We start from the raw sequence: 20,027 nt of genomic DNA on the forward strand, positions 1-20,027 counted from the left end.
AAAGGATAATCGTGCTGGATACAGTATCCTTGGTTCAAGGCCCTTCTGTTTCATTGCATTAAATATATCATGCCATTCTCTTCTGGCCTGTAAGGTTTCTGTTGAGAAGTCTGATGATAGCCTGATGGGTTTTCCTTACTAGGGGACCTTTTTCCTCTCTTTGGCTGCCTTTAATACACTGTCCTTGTCCTTGATCCTTGCCATTTTAATTATTATGTGTCTTGGTGTTGCCCTCTTTGGATCCCATCTCTCGGGAGTTCTGTGTGCCTCCGTAGTCTGAGCAACTATTTCCTGGGGAAGTTCTCAGCAATTATTTCTTCAAAGACACTTTCTATTCCTTTTTCTCTCTCTTCTTCTTCTGGTACCCCTATAATGCAGATATTATTCCTTTTGGATTGGTCACACAGTTCTCTTAATATTGTTTCATTCCTGGAGATCTTTTTATCTCTCTCTGTGTCAGCTTCTATGTGTTCCTGTTCTCTGGTTTCTATTCCATCAATGGCCTCTTGCATCTTATCCATTCTGCTTATAAATCCTTCCAGAGTTTGTTTCACTTCTGTAATCTCCCTCCAGCCGTCTGTAATCTCCCTCTGGACTTCATCCCTTAGCTCTTGCATATTTCTCTGCAGCTCTGTCAGCATGTTTATGATTTTTATTCTGAATTCTTTTTCAGGGAGACTGGTTAGGTCTGTCTCTGCAGCTCCTCTCTCAGGTGTTGTCTGAACTATCTTGGACTGGACTAAATATTTTTTGCCTTTTCATGGTGATAGCAGTGGCTGTAGGCAGGTTACAGGTGTATCAGCTGGGAGAAGAAAGTCCTTTCCTGCTTGCTGGATGCCTTGCCCTTCTCCGCTCCCTGTGTCGGTTACCCGCACTCCTGGAGCAGCCACTGGGTTAGTTCCCTAAGCTTCTGTGGGCGGGGTCTCCTTCAGAGCAGTGTGGAGCCCTGTGGGGAGTGGCAGGCACACCAGGTGCACTCCTCCATGATAGCGGCACTCCTGCCGGGCAGCTGTGTACCAGCAGTGGCCTTTGGGTCTGGCCCAGGCGGCTGTGTGTTGGGCTGGGATTCCGGTTGGCTGGTGGGAGCACGCCTGCTCCCTCTGGCTCCGCTGCAGGTGTGTGTGTGGCTCTCCCACATGGGCCTCCACTGGGCTCCTCTGGCTCCACTGCTGCCAGTGCACGCGAGCCGTACCTGGGCTGTTCGGTTGCCGCTGCTGCAGGCTTGCACAAGCCTCTCCTGGTCTCCTCTGGCGCTGTTGGCGCAAGCGATCTGCTCCTGGTTCCTTCTGGTGCAGCTGCCCCTAGCACGCGCTACCACTCTCCCGCTACTGGGCTGGGGTGTTGGGTTCCACGCCAGTTCGAGGAATGACTGGCAGGCTGCTTAGTGCCATGAGGGGCTTCAGAGCTGCACTGCCTCCTCGGGGTTTAGGGCGCCTAGGTTCCCCGGGATTCCCAGCTGCTAGCTATGTGTGCCAGGATGACTTTGTCCAGCTATGGGATCCCTGTCTCTTTAAGACTTGTGGAAAGCACTCGCTTTTCTTTTGTCTTGGGGGCGCCAGTTGTGGGGACCTGCCCACAGGTTTTGCTTTTCCGTTTCTCTAATATCCAGCACCCCATGCAGCTTGTATCTGTACTCCAGGTGCAGATTTCTAGAGTTGGTTGTTTAGCAGTCCTGGGCTTTCACTCCCTCCCTGTTCTGACTCGTTTCTTCCCGCCGGGTTCTGGGGTGGGAGAGTGTTTGGGTCCTGCCTGGCTGTGGCTTGTATCTTACCCCCTTTGTATGATGTTGAGTTCTCACAGATGTAGATTTATCCTGGCTGTTGTACTGCATCCACTGGTGTCTCTTTTAGGGATAGTGTATTTATTGTATTTTCATAAATATATACATTTTGGGGAGGAGATTTCCTCTGAACTACTCCCCTGCTCAGTTGGATCTTGCTTCTCAATTGGAGATGCTTGAGGGGTCCAAACGCCTCCATGTGCCACTGAGCCAGGCCCCAAGCTCCACAAGGACAGAAACTCCTTTATTTGGGACCTTGCCCTCTGTCTCTCCTCATCTGGCTGTTAACTTGTGTCCTTTATGGTGTCCTTTATTAAACTGGTAAACATGTTTTCCTGAGTTCTGTGGGCCACTCAAGCAAATGAATCGAACCTAAGAGGTAGGTCATGGGAACCTCCAATCTGTAGCCAGTAGGTCAGAAGCACAGGTAACTGTCTGGGCCTTGCGACTGGCATCTGGAGTGGGGGGTGGAGAGCAGTCTTGTAGGAGAGGGCCTTTTTCTCTGAGCAGATAGCTTAAGGATTGAGTTCTCAGACACCCTGCTGGTGTTGACAATTGCTTGGTGTTAGTATGTGTGGGAAGACCCCCTCCCACATACTTACACATTCCAAGAACCTGAATGCAGTTATACAATTATTACTGCTGTGTATAATTGTCTTGCCAATGGGTTTCAGCCCTGGGCAAGTTCGCTATGGATTCAGTGTGACCAAAGAAAATGACAGCAAAACATTCTTGGGGTGAAAGGGTTATACCCAACTTTATTTCCAGGTGGCAGGTCAGTCACTAAAATCCCATTCACTCAGAGTGAGTCTGCGTGCAGCAAGCTGGTCTCTGCCTCTGGGCCCCTCTGTCTGCACAGCCTTCTTCTGGGCCTGTCCTCAGCGCTGCCACCACTCCAGCCTCTGCTCTGCTCTCCTGCAGTCTTGCAGCCCTGCCACCGTGTCATGCCCAGAGCACTGGGCGGAGTCAACAGCCATGTATTGCCACCAGGTGTGCAGTGAGCTAGTCAACCAGGGCCAGGTGAGAATCCTGGCCACAGGAACTCTCATTTTATCCCCAATAATATTGTTACTGTTTTATATATATATGTAGGAAAACACTACACCACTGCATTTGGTGTTGGAAGAGTGGGAATTACAGGGTTTTAGTCCAGCACTGCCCCTTCCTGCACTGTGATGCTGAGCACATCTGACCTGCCTCTCTCTGAAATGCGTCGTGGGCCTCGGTAATTGTCAGGGCTTGACATTCTCTGTGTGAGCCCTTCCCCAGTGACCAGACCCCTCTGAAGGTGCTGTCTCCATCTCTCCTCCAACCCCAGCCTGTCATTAGAACAGGCTTTCTCCAGATCTGTCCTTACCCCTCTCCTCTTGGCCATTCTCCTAACTGCCCTGATGGGCTCCAGGGCCCTCCCTTTCTGTTATCTTCTACCTTCCTCTTGAAGTCTAGGCCCAGTCCCATCTTCTTGCTGGTGTTGTTCTCAGATGCCATCAGCAACACAAACTCATCAAAATCAAACTCTTCCTCCTCCCCATCAAACCCACTGCTGATCCCTCCAGCCACCAGCAACCCTGTCTTAACACTCCTGCTTTTTTGCCTTTGACATTTAATTAGTTGTCAAATTCCTATCAAGTCTCTTCCCTCTTCAAATCCCTTGATGGCTGCTGCCACCTACCATGTACCAATACTTCACCCTGGCTTCAGGGTACTCTATTTAGTCAGTCTCAGGCTCAGAGAGGTCAAGTGCTATGTTCCAGGTCACACAGCCAGTGAGTGACAGGGCTCTTAACTCCAACACACTGCCTTCTGGTCAGATGGGACAGAGGTCAGTCACTGGAGATGGAATACATGCCATACCTCCCTGAGTGCTGCCTTTACCTAAGCTGCTTCATCTATTTACAATGCCTTCCCTCCTTGCCTGCTAAAATCCTACCCATCTGGTCATTTTTCCAATTTTGCTCTAAATATAATTGCCTGTGTAATTCAAAATATAAACCCTTAAGTAGGAATTTTTAACCCTTTTTCCAGGCTTGAATTAATTACTTCATTCTTCTGAAAGCTTGTTATTCCCCCAAACTCCTCCCTCCCATTCTGGGAGCCTCACATCTGCCTCATTCAGAGTTGTCTGCCATCTGTTTTATGAATCAGGTTGTGAGCACCCTTGGACCAGGGGTGTGTGTCTTTGCATCCTTAACACTTAATACAAGGATTATCAGTACATTGGAGGTATGCTGCCAATTTGACACTAAACTAAGAACATTTACACTCCTGTGAGTTCAGTGACAAGGATTTCAAAGGCCCTGTGGAGGTCTTCAGGAGACCCCCGTGTGATCAGGGTCACAGCACTGAGACATGTAATTCCCAGCCAAGCACAGTAGCCAGGTAGGACCAGAGAGAATAAGATAGGGAATGGGATGGGGAAAAGCTATCCTAGGCCCAGCAACCGAGCAGTTTGTCCCTTGGAAACTTGTCAGCAGTTTGTCTTGCTCTGCTTCTGCTCTTTAAGATGTCTCTTTGCAGTAACAGTGGAGCCACAGCCACTGAGGGGAGCACGGTACAGAACAGGCCAGCACAGCCTCAAAATGCTGTGGATCTCACAGGGAAAGCTTTGACCTGATCCTTGTCCCAGGATTCTGCCACCGTTTCTTGGCTGGCTGACCTTGGGCAAGTCTTTTAATGTTGCTGGTCTGTTTCCTTGTCTGTAAAATAAAGACCAGGTAGGCTCAAGGACCCCTTCAGCTCTAAAAGGACCCAGGCCCATGTCATGCTTCTTTGTGTATCCCAGCTACCTACCTATAGAATGGGACAGCCACAACAACAAAGGAGGCATGAGCATCCTAGAGTCCCAAATCCAGCCAGCTTGGTAAACAGGTGATGGAGATATCCAAAGGCCCACTTCTCCCACTGAGTGGGTAACAGATGCTCCTAAAGGAACTTGGCCACAAGGAAGCTGAGGCAGGGGAAAGGCTGGATCTTCTACAGCTGGAAGGAGGTGGTGCTGCTTAGGAGGGAAATGATGTCAAAGCGCATCTTCACACCCTTTCCAAGGGTACAAGAGACAGACAGGCAGACAGCCTCCTCCAGGTGGGAGCCTACCACAGCTAGACAACCCCGTGAATGGCCCTGGCCTTCTGAGGAGGGGATGGGCTGTAGTAGTCAGCAGACAGGGGTAGCCCCCCACTGATGACACCAAACACAGCACAGCAACTGCTGCCCATTAGAACATTTATTTCTCAGAGAGAAAATAAGTTTCAGACAGTCATATTATAGTAGGTAAAAGTAACCTTTGTATTCTTTACAAGCATAGATTTTTCTCTGTTTATTACCTCTCTTATACCATCTATTATAAACAATTCTAGAAAGCGAATAAAGTCACTTTCTACAATAAATAGAGCATCATGTGCTTCACAGCAGACGCGAGTGAGACATGTAGGCCCCACGCCACAGCAGGATCTGAGCCGCTTCCCGTTCTAAAAGAGCAGTTTTAAAAATGAGACTCAGAGAGACTGAAAGATCCAAAGATTGAAAAAAAAAAGAGACTAAGAAAGTGTTGGGGGAAGAGATAGATAAGACACAGAGAGAGAAAGCCCCGAGATCTTACAACACAGGTTGAGACGAAAGTCACAGAGTCCACAGCCGACTGACTGACTACCTGGGGAGAGGGGACGCATTGGCTTCCTTAAATAAACCACACTGTGTGCACTTAAAATACTTAGCCACACAATGGAGGATTCCAGTAATGGAAACTATCGGCCTGAATAATTTAGAACAGTATTTTACAATTATATACACCATGTCCTCCCCTAGCCATACGCTGTATTGTATTTTTACTGTACAAAATCCAAAACCCCATCCTTTATATTATAGGGAGTTTTGTTGGTTCCCTTTTAAACTCTGGCTCATGTCCCAAATGTATAAGAAGTTGTGGTGGTTGGTTGGTTGTATTTTTAAAAAGTCGAGTGTTTAAAAATGGCAGTGATCTCCCCAGTGACTTTGTTTTGTCCAAAACTACCCTATGAAAATCTTAAAACAATTAAAAAGAACATCAGGTTAAAAATCAACATGGCAATCAGTGGCCTGCAATTTGGCTCTGCAACTTTGGTGCTTAAGAGGTGAACAGAAACATCCAGAGAACAGACATCAAAGCCTCTGAAAGTTGTGTTGGTTTGTCAGTCAGCATTCCCTGTTTCACAGTTTTTTTTCCTTCCATTTTTGAGAAGGTGAAGGTAGGGAGGGGGGTGAAGAAAAAGAGGAAGGGACAAAGGGTTTAAATAAAAGCATTGCTTTCCCTGGAGTGCGGAAGAGGGAGCAGCAGAGAGGCTGGGCCAGGCAGAGCACAGGTCAGAAAGGTGTTGGACTGCAGGCAGCACACTGTTCATGGTGGTGGGGAGGCTAGAGGCTGCAGTTGCAGAAAAAGAAAAGTCCAAAAAGACAGGATAGATGAGTGGGCAGACCAGCAGAAGGGCATGGCCCCAACCCAACAACCCTCAATATCCGAGTGGACAGATGGACACTCGCACTCCAGCCTCGTCTGCTGACAGCAGCCACCCAGTCTCAGCCCGCCTCTCAACAAGACAGCGAGAGGTCAAGGGGCCCTGCCTCAGTCCAAGGGGCAAGCTTTCCAGCCTGGCCTCAGCTGTGCGTCTGCAGCAGATGTGAAAGGGGGTGGGGGCAAGTGCTGGTGAAGGGGTCACCCGAGTGGTAGGCTGGCCTCTGTTCTGGGCCTTGAGGAGCCAGGTGGAGGCACCCACCTAGCATAGCAGCTGGCCTCAAAGGGAATGAGACATACAAAGAAAAAGACCAGTTTGGTGATGGTTTCTGTCAGTTTGGCACAAGAGAAAGTAAGGGAAGGAACATGGGAAAAAGACTGGGCAGAGATGTAGAAGTGGGATAGGGAAGAGCTGTGAGGATGGGGGATGAAGGGGAGAGGGTGAGCTCAGTGAGATTCCCCACAGGACCCTAGCGTATCCACAGCACCTCTGGGGTCAGTGACAGAGCCTCGCTCACCCTGAGGTGTAGTTAGCTGGGAGTTGGGTGGAGGGAGCCAGGTGTACCCTTGAGAAAAGAGCCCAGGACCTCTTGCCTTCTGGGGCCAGGCCCAAGCCTCACAGCTGTTTCTGCCTCTAACTGGTTCTTCAGTGGGTAGCTAGTAGCCCCTAAGCGAGCTCAGGTGAGAGTTTTTGGCACACAGCAGGCCCGCCAGGGGAACCACAGAGTTGGTCAAAACTGGGAACTTGCCCTGGGGAGGACACAGCCCAGTCCCTGGCCTGCCATGGAAGGGGAAAGCTGCCGGCCATACATTTGGCTGGGGCAGGAGGAGGCCTCTCTGTGCCCCATGGGACAGAGGCAGGGCAGGAACACACAGGCCAGGTCCCACCCTTACAGGTAGCTGGAGGTGATGAAGGAGTGGGGCCCACGGACTCGGCTCAAGTGGATCATTGCACGGTCGTAGGCCACCTGCACTGACTTGCGAATGCTGGTCTTGCGGCCTTCTAGCATTTTGAGCTTGTCCACGGTGTCTTCCACACCCAGGGGCAGGACTTTGTCTCTTGGAAGCCACTGCCTAAAATAGAAGCACAGTAGGAGACCTGGGCCATGGTGGGTCCTATGAGGGAGCTCTTCAGCCCCACTTTCCCAGGACCAGCAAAGCCAGGGGAGGGGACAGAGCAGAAGGACACAGACTGGGATACCCCAGGCAGAAAACCACCAAGGGATCTGTTTTCTAGCCAGGCCCCTCCTGCTTCCCAGGGCACTCACTCTGCTGAGAGAATTGTTAGGGCCCAGGAGCCAAGAGGCCCATGTTAGGATTAGCCATCTAGAAGGCTCTGAACTTTACCCTGCCTTCAAGAATCAGGGGGCTATGGCTAGAAAGTTGAACCAATGCCAGGAATTGATGGACTGATCTCTGGTGGTGCCTGCATCTGGTGTATGTTTTTTTAAAGATCCCTGGGCAAATCCAACACATGGCCAAGAGCCAGCCTTTGGAGCCAGATCTTGGCTTGTTTCCCAGTTCTGGCTATGGAGTCTTGGCTTTCTACACCCCAGCTTCCCCATCAGCAAAATACATTAGGAGGGTTTAATGAAGACTTAATAAGGATTAAATGAGATTGTATATGTAAAGCAGTTGGCATAAGGTCTTGGAGTAAACAATAAATGATAGCTATTATCGTTATTTTTACTAGCGAGTCCTACCTCCTCATTTTATAGAAGCAGAGGTGAAAGAACTCTCCTGCTGCTAAGAGAAACCTTAAGGTGTTCTTAAACTATAAGCGATCAAGCAAGCCCCCCGTAGAGGATCCTGTACTGCCCAGAGCCACCCTCCACCAACTCCCCCACCCCACTGAGACATGCATTCCACAGCTGCCTTTCAGTGGCAGCTAACAGGCTCTCAAGCTGAGTTCTCTCTGCAGGAATCACCTCCACCAAGATTGCTGCCTGGCCGAGGGTCACCTCCCCACCCAGGGGCAACCAGCATTCAGTGACTAGTGGACATGAGGGTACAAAGGCACAGCCCCAGTTCCTAACATCACTGATGAGTCACCCAGCTCCAGAGCTCCCCTTAGGGTCAGCTGAGGCCTCCACAGCAAGTGCACTGCAGTCCAACTTCTCTGCCCAGTGCTGTGTCCCTCCAAAACAGCTCTCCCTAGGAAGCCTTCTGATATAAGTCTCCACCCCAGAGCATTTCCCAGAGAATCTGATCTGTGATGCTCCTCAGTTATTAGCAACACTATTAATCGATGTGACCAGGAACAGTTGTAACATTAAGTTACTATTAACATGGCAAATGCAGGCTAGCTGCCAGCAGGTTAATGCCTAACTTCCACCTGCAGGAAGGACCTGAATCCACAGCCCCTGTGTACCTCTCTAGCATGTCAGCATTTGCACATCCTTCCTGTCAGCCCCTCATCCTGCCCCCTGGCACACCATCCTCAGCAGCAGTGCCCACACTCACCACGTGCGCTTGTTGTCAAAGAAGAGGACAAGGAAGAGCTTCTCTCCAGCCTCGGCCTGTTTCTGCTCTCCCAGCTTCAGCACATCCAGTGGGGGAACAGGGATGGGGACGCCATTGTGCAGGAGGCCCTCCCGGGGCATCTTGGGATCGATGATCTGGAGGCAGAAAAGGGTCAACACTCAGCTAGGGGTGGATGGGGTGAGCGGGGCACCCTGCACCACGACTAATGGCTGAACCACCCCATACCAAAGCTATGCAGGGGGTTTGCCAGGCCCACAACAAATTGATGGAGGGGCTTACCTATTTCATGACCCTCAGCACCCCAAAATGGAAATCCTGATTGTTTCCCCAGTTCATTGTCCTAACCCTCCAGCCCTGCACAATCAGTCTTTCTGATGAGGGAGTTTGCTCCACAAACTATCAGGGCCCAGAGCTGAAACAGAAATAATGGGAAGCTAGCATGGTGGGTGTCAGAACTGACTGGGGGTATCTCTGATGCACAGACCAGATAGGCAAATCCTTCCCAACATCCCTTAGGGGGAGAGGAATGGAGGCCATTTTTTCCACTGTCAATTTCCCTTTAGAATCTTTGCAATTCATTTCAAACACCCAGGAGCTTTCCTAGATGCCATGGCTCTCAAGAAGGTTCTGAATCAGCAGGAGGGCCCATCCTTTTGGTTCTACCTGACAAAGAACCTGCTTACCCACACTTTCCTGTGTGTCTATAATCCTTCCTGGTACATGGCCTATATACAATGTGGTACCTCCATGATAAGATTAGAGAGAAGCTAGAATCCTGAGTTTGGAGGGTTGCTGGAGAGGGGAGAATGATGTGGCTGAAAACAAGGACCAATGGAGGAATTAATCCTTGAGGCTGCAAGCTCCACAAAGGAAGGGGCTCAGCAAAATCCCTGGTGACATCAACACAACAATAATTCTCCAGCTCTATAGAGCACTGACAAAGTTACCAAAGCTCCTAATTATTCACATGTCATCTTATTTTATCCTCTTGCTGATGCTGAGAAGTCCACTGATAGGTACTATCTGACGGAGGAGAATGCCAAGCATAGGAAGATGTGGCTGGCTGAGGCCATGACCGGGACTAAACCAGGCACCAGACAAGGCTTGGGACCCCTGCTGACCACTGCTTCCTACACAGCCCCTGCTTCCAGAGCCAATGACTGATAATCACTGTGCACTAAGGCCACAGAGACTTGGAAACTTACTGAGGAAACAGACTTCTCCAGAGATGGAGCAATCTTAATGCCTATATCCTGTCCCAGGAGGCCTCTTCTCATAATAAACTGCTCTATTTACCTTTGTGTGTCTGCCAGCTTCCCTAACCCTCTTAAGATAAGCAGCTAAAAGCAGGTGTTCTAGTTAAGAGTTTCCTCTAAGGGAAAACCACCCCTACTTTGCCCCCAGTTATGTGATTTGGTTAAAATTCTATCCCCCAGCCTGTCTGTCCATCTTAGGACTGAAAGTAAGGGTTCTCATAAGGATCCTCACAAGCCCTTCTGAGCCTCCTCAATTACTGAACAAGATAGTGGGGTACTCTGATATGTTTCCTCTTGACTAAGCTATGCTGGTTTCTGCCTTGAAATGTGGGGCAGATTGTGAAAAAATGTCCCCCCAGGGCAGAAGCAAGGTGGGTATGTTGCCACTTAAGGAGAGCTCTCCTCCCTTTTTAAAGAAGGCAAATGTATCCCAAAATAATAAATAATGGTCCATTCACTCAAATGTTGTACACGAGTACAAAAACATGGAAACAAAGTTTATGATAAACTTTATATGTAATAAATGCATACATACACCATTATTACAGCTATAATACATAAACAATAAATAGAAGGAACGATACAATGATACAAAAATGCTTACAGTGGACAAGTTAGAATGGTGGGGTTTTTATTGTTTTGCTGTGATTTTTCAAAACTTCTGTAATGTAGATTTTTTTTACAGAAAAACAAAAAACACTTTTTTAAAAACAAAAGTGCCAAAAAAAAAGATTTAAAAACTATATTCACTATGGATGCAAGTATATATTTAGGTATGCACAGGAAGACTAGGAGAGCATAAACCAAAATAAAAACACAGGTTGTGTTCAGGTGATGGGGTTTCCAAATGATGGTTGAATTTCTTTAATCACGAAAGAAAATGTATGATTAAGAAGATAATTAAAAAGGAATAAAGACTAGTTTTACACTGGCTTTTTTGCATTATGAGGTTTAAAAAAACAAAACTGAATCTGCACAGCCTTAAACATTTCTTCAATGACTAAACTGGGAGGTCTCACGATAGGGCACTGAGCCTTGTGAAGGCAGCCCCAGGCCCACATTCCTCAACAGATCACAGCGTGTATCTCCCCACCTGCCATTAATAAATAGATTAAGGCAGGTAACATGGGTTCCAATAAGGTTCCAGCAAGTTGTATAACCGCCTGGAGCTGTAGTTTCCTCACCAGTCCAAAAAGGATCAGTGTCTCCCCTATTTACCTTAAGGGGTTGCTGTTAGGCTTGATAGAGTTGGAAGAAGCTCTTTGTGCATTCAAGAGGTTGGTGGGTGGTTCTCAACCCTGGCTCAGATAATACGGCAAACTTTTTTGGATATATTCATGCCTCAGTCTGGCCTCAATCTAATTTGGTGGTTCTGAGATGGGGCCTCAGTATCTGCATTGTTTAAAAAGTTTTCCCAGATGAATCTGGCATGCCCCAAGGTTTAGAATTCACTACCTTTCAGGGCCAGATGGACATGACCTCCCCAAAACAGAAAAGAGCTCTAAGAAATAACAACAAAAGTAGTAAAAATAGAGGTTTTAGCTACTGCTACTATGGAAAAACTGGAAATATTAGCTACTACTGATGGGACTATAAACTGGAACTAACTTTATCTAAAGGGCAATTTAGCAATCTGCATCAGAAGTTTGCATAGATTTTCCCCCAAGAAGGCAATCCTAAGAATTCACTGTAAAGAAATAATCATGGATGTGCATAAAGTAAAGCTACAAAGATGTTTATTGTTGGCTGTTTATCATAGTGAAAAATTAAAAACAATCTAAATGACCAACTAGAGAATGGTTAAAGTAAGGTGCATGCATACAACTGAAGACAATGCCGTCATTAAATTAATGCTGTTGAAGAATGTCTCATGGCACAAGGAGTGTGTGTTCATGGTAGGCTAAGTGAAGGGGAGGTTAAACAGAGTAGTCTCAAATATATGCATATTTATGCATTTTTAAAAAAGGTTGAGTACATATACACCAAAAGGTAATCTCTGAATAGACAGTGATTTTGAACTTGAGGTCAGAACACAGGCTTCGACATCACACATTTTGAGCCCTGTGCTCAAATTTCAGCACTGCACTTAATAGCTAGATGACCATGGGGAACAAATAGATCCTGTTTTCTTCTTCACAAATGAAAATAATCATATTCTCCTCAGTATTTCAAGAACTTAGCATGACAAATGCTTAATAAAACTTCTCAGCACTATTAGCAGCTTTAAAAATTCTCTGCAACAAGCATATTTTATGCATAAGCAAATAAATAAATGCTATTAAATCCCTAAGAGCCCTAATCTCTGCATACATGTAGCCTACTGTAAGTGGCCCAAACTGGGAGCCTGGCTGGTTTGACCTACCCAGACTGGGATAAAACCTCCCTCCCTTCTGCAGCTAAAGACACCCTGACTCCCACTACACTCTGCTGGCTTAATCCTATCAGATTAGCCCCCAAGGCAAGGCAGGGGCCACAAATGCCCAGGGGAGAGAGGGTGGTGTCTGGGGCAGACTCACCAAGGCGGGGTAGGAGGGATAGCCTCGGCACTTGGCCCACACCAGCTCCAGGGGTTCCAGGTCTCCGTGGTCTTCAAAGGGCATCAGGAGGCTTCTGCCTGGGGGTGGGGGAGGGGAGGAGACAGTGCCCAAAGGGGACTTGGAATGGTGCCCAAGAGGCCTGCTATGGCCTCCATTTGAATGGGGCATCTCGAGAATGAGTCAGCAACATCCCCTCCACCCTTCCTCTTCCCTGCCCTTTCCTTAGATCTTAGATTAGATCAGGGGTCGACAAACTTGTTCTGTAAAGGGCCAAACAGTACATATTTTAGGTTTTGTAGGCCACATAATCTGTTGAAACTATTCAACTCGGTTGTTGCAGTATGAAAGCAGCCATAGATCATCTGTAAATGAAAAAGCATGGCTGTATCCCCACAGAACTTGTTTTTGGACACTGAAGTTTGAATTTCATGTGTTACAAAAAACATTCTTCTCTTGATTTTCTTTTCAATCATTTGAAAATGCAAAAACCATTCTTAGTTCATGGGCCCTACAAAAACAGGCAACAAGTAATAGTTTGCTGACCTCTGGATTAGAACCCTAGGATGGCATTCCTTGGAAAACTGTAACTGCTTCACCTCTAGGATCCCAAGAACAACAATAACCCAGCTTAGCAAAGCCACAGATTGCACTCTGGACTTGCCTGGGTGGTGGGCCTCAGGTGGAGGCTTCAGGAAAAAAGATGCCTGGGGCAGACATCTCAGTGAAACCACTTTTAAATGAGTTTTCTGACAGAGCCACATCTGGCCATCCAGGTCACCTGGATGAATAGCACTCTGCAGAGCCAAGCAGATCTACAGGTCCTTCCTGTGTCTGCTTTTGCCAGAACTTTACACTGGGTGTCCTGCCTCGGGTAAGCACCACATCTCTTCAGCTTACTTTGTTCTGCACTGAATGCACTTGCGTATGTGGAAGGGTAAATCACAGGAGCTTCATGAACTCATGGACGAATCTTCCTTTTCCTCATCACGTCTGACTGGGAACAGGGAGGTAACCACACTCCACCAAGGAAAAAAGTCCAAACCCCAGAGGGGAAATTATGTTTCTAAGGAAACATTACCACCCTCATTTATAATTATAAAAAATGTACTACTGATAATGAGGTATTGTTTTCTACCTACTAAGTCAATAGTAATAACGACAAAAGATAAAATCCAATACTGAAGAGGCAGGCTGCAGGAAAACTGATGCAGTCATACACTGCTGAGAAAATTGCAGACCAGTCTAATCCTTTCATAAGGCAATTTGGCTGTATATTTCAAGAGCCATAAAAACAAAATGTATGAACCATCTGCTCCAGTAAATTCCTTCCCTGGGAATTTATTCTAAGAAAAATAACTTTAAAAATGAGTAAGAGAATTTTGAACAAAAGTATGCTTTCACTTCATCATGTATAATGTCAAAAGCTGGAAAAAACAAATGTCTAACAATAGAACAGTTAAGTAAATTATAACACATTGATTGGAAGACAGATTGTTCCAATAATTCAAAATATATACACATTATGACAACATGATATAAGATAGCATTGAAAAATGCTGAATATGAAAGAGCATTTGTTTCAGGTGAGCATTTTGTTAAAAATGTGCCTGAAATAAACAGAAGGCAACACAGAGAAATGAAGACAATTATGTGAAGGTGATGTAACAGTGGGAGGTCAATTTCCTTTGGCATCATTTTAATAAGTATGTGGCTTTAAAAAAAATATATTTATAAAATCAGAATAAAATGTCACTATCAGAAGCACAAAGTACATGCCAATCTGCTCCCAGTTTTGTGCTAGATGCTATATAAATTTATCTAGAAATGAGCTCTGTCTTCTGGGCACTGATAGTCAGACAGTAATGAAACACACAGGCATGCGTTCATCAACACACATATGAGAAAGAAACTGATGCTCAGGGAAAATAAAGCAGCTGAGAAAAGGAAAGAGGGGAAGAAAAGCCCTGACACCTGTGTGTTGGAAGCATCACAAGGCATCCAGAGCACTCCCCCAGTGGGAGGGCTGGACAGAGGTAAGCTGTAAGAACAGTCTGTCCTGTACCCGCTCCACCTGAGCTCACCCAGCCCTCTCCTTTGGTCCTGCCCTGTCCTTTATTCCTTGGTCCAAGGAGACAAGACCCATGTATTTTATTGTGTGGACAGCTTGAGCAGAATGCCTTGTGAGGAAAGGGCTGAAAGCATTGGATCATATGAAATTATAGTGTTAGGTGTGAGATTCAGTGAAACAGCCTATCACTGATAATTCCAATTGGCAATATCTATCAAAATTACAATGCACACTTACTCCAATATAGCAGCTCCACTTCTATAGATATAGTCCCCAGGGATAAAAAGTGCTCTATGTACAAGGTTGCTCACTGCAACATTAATTATAACAAATAAGTGAAAACAATCCAAATGTCCATCCATAGAGGGCTGGCTAAATGGTGGCAGTGCTATATAATGGGACATTAGGCAGCCAATAAAAAGCACAGAAGGATCTCTAAGGTATATTATTAACTGAAAAAAGGGCATGGTTTAAAGGAACATTTGTATATTAAGCTTCCCTACTCACTCTCTTAAATATACCCGCAAGTTTTGGCTTGTATATGTAGGGATTAAATCTGAAAAGACACAAAAGAAACTGCTAATCGTGGTTGTTTTAGGGAGGCAAGAGCTGGCTTTTCATTATGTACGCTTTGGTACCCTTTTGATTTTTGTTACCATAGCCATGTATTATCTATTCATACATTTAAGAGTTAAAAAAAAAAAAAAAAGACTATGAATGACCTAGGAGGAAGAACCAGCTCCCTGTCCAAGGGTTTGGAGGAGCTCAAAGTCTGGCTGCAGCCTACAGAGCTGGCTCTTTGGAAGGCTTGGCACCCCAGCAGCCTACAGAGCTGGCTCTTTGGAAGGCTTGGCACCCCAGATCCACCTGTACACTGCTTCTCACCTGAGCCACTGTAGTCACAGTCTCCATTCACACCTTCCAGGAAGGGCACTCGAGACAAGGCTGGCTTCCCACGGCTGCGTTTGGGGGGTGTCAGACCACTGCATACAGAGGTGAGAGGAAGAGGAGGGAAAATGAGCAATTTCAGTGACTAAAACACCCACTCCTATTCTTCCATCTCTGATAGTTGAGCTGCAAAATCCCTTCAAGGGGAATGGTTTTCTCACCTACCCCTAAAAACTCACACTAACCCATGATATATTTCTGACCAAGAAGTTCCCATGAGGCTTTGAGGAATCATTTCATCCACATGAAGGACAGAACCTGGAAAGAGATGGCCACTCCCCTGCCCAAGTACCTTAGACTTCATCCGGAGGAAAGGCTACCCCAGGCACTTGCCATTCCTTCCAAAGTCTAAGCAGCCTGGACATGAGGAGGGCCTGAATTCTTTACTCTGGTTCACACTGCTTCTTTAGAAACCAATTTGTTTTTAAGGTACAAAAATGTGCCTCTTTCCCACATTTTCTATGAAGAACATGTTTTACTTCCTTAATTAGAAAAGACATTTTTAAATTGGAAAAAAAAATCTACTTTGCACTTCTACTTCATGTGTATGACGTTTTTCTTAGATAGAGATGGACTATTTTAAACAGCAAGCCCAATTTTTTTTACATAAGGCTATTGCAAGGAGGTAAAAAAAAAATACATTAGACAAAGACTAGAAGGTAATAAGCAAAAACAACAACAGTAATGCCAGAGGAATGGTATAACTGAAACTAACCCAGGCATCAGTATTGTTAAATAGTTCCCAATGCAATTCTAATGTATGACCATAGTTGGGAGCCTCTGAGCAAGAATGATGTGGCTGGGGCTTTGTTTCACTCAAACTTTAAAAAATATTACTGCTATATAATTTGTTTAACTAAAAAAAAATGCTCAGAAGACAAGTCAATAGCAGAGAGTAGAAATGCTTAAGAAACTCCTGGTGGGATAAGAAGAGGCCAGGATTGTAACTAGGTGGAGAGCCAGCGACCCAAGTTTTACTGAATAACAACTGACTTTATCATGGTCTTACACAGAAAACCTGGCACAACCAGAACCCAATGAGTCATGATACTTCAGTAACTAGTAAGTTGGGAGCTTTTTTCCCACTAGTCAAAATTAGGACCTGTTTGAGAAAAAAACAAATAACATGCAGTTTACATTTAGGATTTAGTTCCCACTCACCCAAAACAAAAATCTGTCACTGGACGTAGAGACTCTGAGGCCTTATAAAAATGTAAGGTACTAGAAGTTTTATTAGCAAAGCCTCTCAAAGTTCACATCATGGATCTGGGGAGACAGCTTCAAATACAACAGAAGAGGGCACAGCAGAGTGGTAAAGAGAGAAACTCTGGAGCCAGACTACCTGAGTTCAGAAACTGGCTCTCTTTATGTTTAGTTCTGTGACCATGAGCAAGTTACTTAACCTCTGAGGCTTGTGTTCCCCCTATGTTGCTGTGAGGATTAATGCATTAATTAATACACAGAGCGCATGCAGTACAGCACATACCAAGTACTCAATAAATGGCAGTTCTATTATAAGCATAACAATATGAATGCCAGTAAATTTCTATTTCCCACTTTATATATTTTGAACTATTAATGTTGTACTGTGGAAGGATAGACCCTGAGAAGGAAAAGCTCAACAAAACAGGATACAGCACCAAAGCAAGGTCTGTGTGTCCTGTTCCATAAAACAAAGCACAAGTGACTTGACCATGGCCTGCATTTCAGCCCTCTTTCCAAGTTACCCAGGTCTAAGCAAACAACCCCATCTATAATTATTTTGTTTACTGGTTAACATTCATCTCTCCTTTCTACAAGATGAGAGATAACTCCATGAGAACAGATACCTCATCAGTGCTTAGAATAGTGCCTGGCTCACATTAGGTGTTTGATTATTAATAAATGAATGAGTGACCCATAGAAATAGAGTGGAGACCCAGTCTGGAGAAAATCAACAGGAAAGATAAACTCAGGGACAGGTGGGAAGGGGGGTGGAGATTAGTGACCAGAAGTTCCCTCAAGGTCCTTTCTAATTGTGAGATTACAGGATTCCATTCTATTAAGTAAAATCTTCCTTGATGTACTTACCACTACAGTGTAGGGAAAAAAGAAAGAAAAAGAAAAAATGAGGAGGAGTCCTGAATCTATTTTAAACCCTGAAACTTCACTGAGAACCAGTGAGTTAAAGAGGAAATGCCTTCTAAAAGCATTGCTCCTACACTGAGCAGAGCCCCAGAGAAATCAGTGACTTTGGACCACGAATTCTTCAGAAAAGCAACACATAGCCTGAGTCAACAGGCTAACCAGAGTTTGGTCCACCTTGCTTCTTGTGGCTCATAGCCAGGAAGATTCCTTCACAGAGAGAAGAGCCAAACACGCCTTCTACCTTTAGTCAAGAGCTAGGATGGGGCAGTTTGATAACCCCACTTCTATCCCACCTCAATGAACTGGGTTTGTAAACACCGTATCTTTGAAGGGAGTCATTAACTCCAACCCAGGACCAGGCTAGAAGCATCTTGTAAAACTGTGAAATCTCTGCCACTTCTCTATGCTTGGCAACTGAGGTTTTTTTTCCCATCTACTCCCCCTACATATCTAGAGGCTGCAACATGGAGAAAGCTAGGATAATTCTGAGGCTTGGTAGGGAGGAAAATCTCAAAGGAACCACTGAGAGTTGGGCCCTGCCAAAATAGGGAACCAGCCCAGGCCCAAGGGGTAAGTGGGGACCTCCTGTAGCCCCACCAGGAACCAAGTGGTCAAGAGAGAATGAGTACCTAGCAGAACACACACCCCACCAGGCTTGGAAGCACTTCAAACACAGACACACAGTCTTTTGGTACTGCCTTGGGACCTTTCCTCCCCTAGTCTGAACCCAGGATCCATTAGCAGCCACATGGAAGGACCACGAGGTCAGCCTCAGCACAAGTAATTTCTCCTCTGTGGCACCAAGGGTCTCCCATTTCCACGAGTCCCACACTCCCTGGTGTCTTGCAGAGTACATAATACAGAGTAGGGATTTAATAAACTCTTGGTTTTGGGAAGACGCTTTAAGGTTCTGGTCTCAGAATCCTCCCTTGAGGTGAAAAAGTTTGCGAAAAGAAACTATCCTTCCCACCTGAAAGATGGCAGAAGAGCTAGGGCCATTGTCTAAACAAAAGCCAATTCCAAATTTCCATTCTGCTAATTTCTTATTCCTATACCATACCTCTCAAGAAGCCACTGCTCTGACACCCCAAGAGGGTAAGGGCAAAACTATGACTGTACCTGGGTTATCTGAGTGGGCCCAGGTGGGGTAGGGGACTGACTCAAATGTTAACTTTACTAGGCAATAGAGATCTGGCTGTCCTCACCCTCTGGAGCCAAATTCACCTATTCAAACTCTGTAAAGCATCAGTGCCACTCCACCCCTCTAGTCAGATCAGGCCTGAGTCAAGGGTCACACCATTTCCTAGGAGCTACCAGAGTTACAGACAGAGGCCTCAGAAAGTAGCAGGGGTAGAGGAAGAAAAAAACTGAGATAAGCAGAAGGAGGTTCAGTCTGTGGCTAAATGGAGAATAAAGGGAGAGGTGGTGGAGCTGCCAACAAAGCTTTGGGAACAAGTGTTTTTACCTGCAAGCTTCAAATGCCAGTCCACCACTGAGACCCAAACTGCATTCCGAGTCAGACCCACTTTCAGTGGGTTTTCCAAAGCCGTTGGTCACGCCTGCCAAGGACACACAAAGTCAGCCTCAGTGCAGAAACTCCCCTTCCCCTAACACACTGCAACATGAGGCAGCCTTCGCAGGAGGATTCAGTGAGCAGGGCTGGAGAGAGTGGCTGTCCCTTGCCCTGTGAGAAATGGGTCTTAGGTGACAGGGAGAAACTGGTAAGGGTTTGGGGGAAACATTAGCTAGGGCAATGAGCAAACTCTGCCTTTCCCTTCCCATTCTTCTGGTTTTACTTTAAGGAAAACTGAACACACAGCTCAGTCCAGTTACTGTCATTTGGGTACAAAGGGAAATAGCAAGATTTACCCACTCCAACTGGCTCACAACTCCCTGGATCTGCTTCTAATTTCAAGCCTCAATTATTAGGGAGTCTCCTCTGCCTCTTGGGGAGCCCACCTGCCTTGCCTCTTCAGATAAACATGTACATACCCTATCCATCAAGCAGCTGGCAATAGCTTACTTCACTCTTTTGGGATGGTGTCAGGGGAGGTTGGGGCAGGATAAGGGCTGTGTCAACCACACCCTGAGATATCTAGCAGAGCTAATCAGGGTTGAGGGCACTTTTTTGCAGATCTAAAGCAGACCAGACCTTCCTGAGATGGGGAGTAAGAATTTCCTGGGTTCTAGAGTGGACTGTGAAATACGGGTCCCTTTTCCTTTTTAAGCTTTGGCTTCTCCTTTTGTGAAGCAAGATAATACCTTGTTACTTACAGAAAGCATTATTAGATATGAGAGGTCTGTTTACCAGAGGGCCCTTTGGGGGCAAATTAAGTCTGGT

The 20,027-nt window shown here is 46.0% G+C and overlaps 1 protein-coding gene across 4 annotated transcripts in view; it reads right to left on the bottom strand.

The window, feature by feature from the left end:
• Positions 1–4,985: 4,985 nt before the first annotated feature.
• BRPF3 (bromodomain and PHD finger containing 3) overlaps positions 4,986–20,027 on the bottom strand; it is a 39,067-nt gene continuing 24,025 nt past the window's right edge. For 3 of the 4 annotated variants that reach the window (XM_037015475.2, XM_037015476.2, XM_037015474.2), the window contains exons 9-13: positions 19,152–19,245; positions 15,497–15,594; positions 12,523–12,620; positions 8,730–8,884; positions 4,986–7,340 (exon numbers count right to left, since the gene is read on the bottom strand). In XM_037015475.2, coding sequence (XP_036871370.2) covers positions 7,157–7,340; positions 8,730–8,884; positions 12,523–12,620; positions 15,497–15,594; positions 19,152–19,245 — 629 coding nt within the window. In that variant the 3' untranslated portion in view covers positions 4,986–7,156. Of the gene's footprint in view, positions 7,341–8,729; positions 8,885–12,522; positions 12,621–15,496; positions 15,595–19,151; positions 19,246–20,027 lie in introns of those variants that run through there. The other variant, XR_005060593.2, reaches the window with a different exon arrangement.

The sequence above is a fragment of the Manis javanica genome, chromosome 16 (genome assembly GCF_040802235.1).
Source record: "Manis javanica isolate MJ-LG chromosome 16, MJ_LKY, whole genome shotgun sequence".
Taxonomy (NCBI): domain Eukaryota; kingdom Metazoa; phylum Chordata; class Mammalia; order Pholidota; family Manidae; genus Manis; species Manis javanica.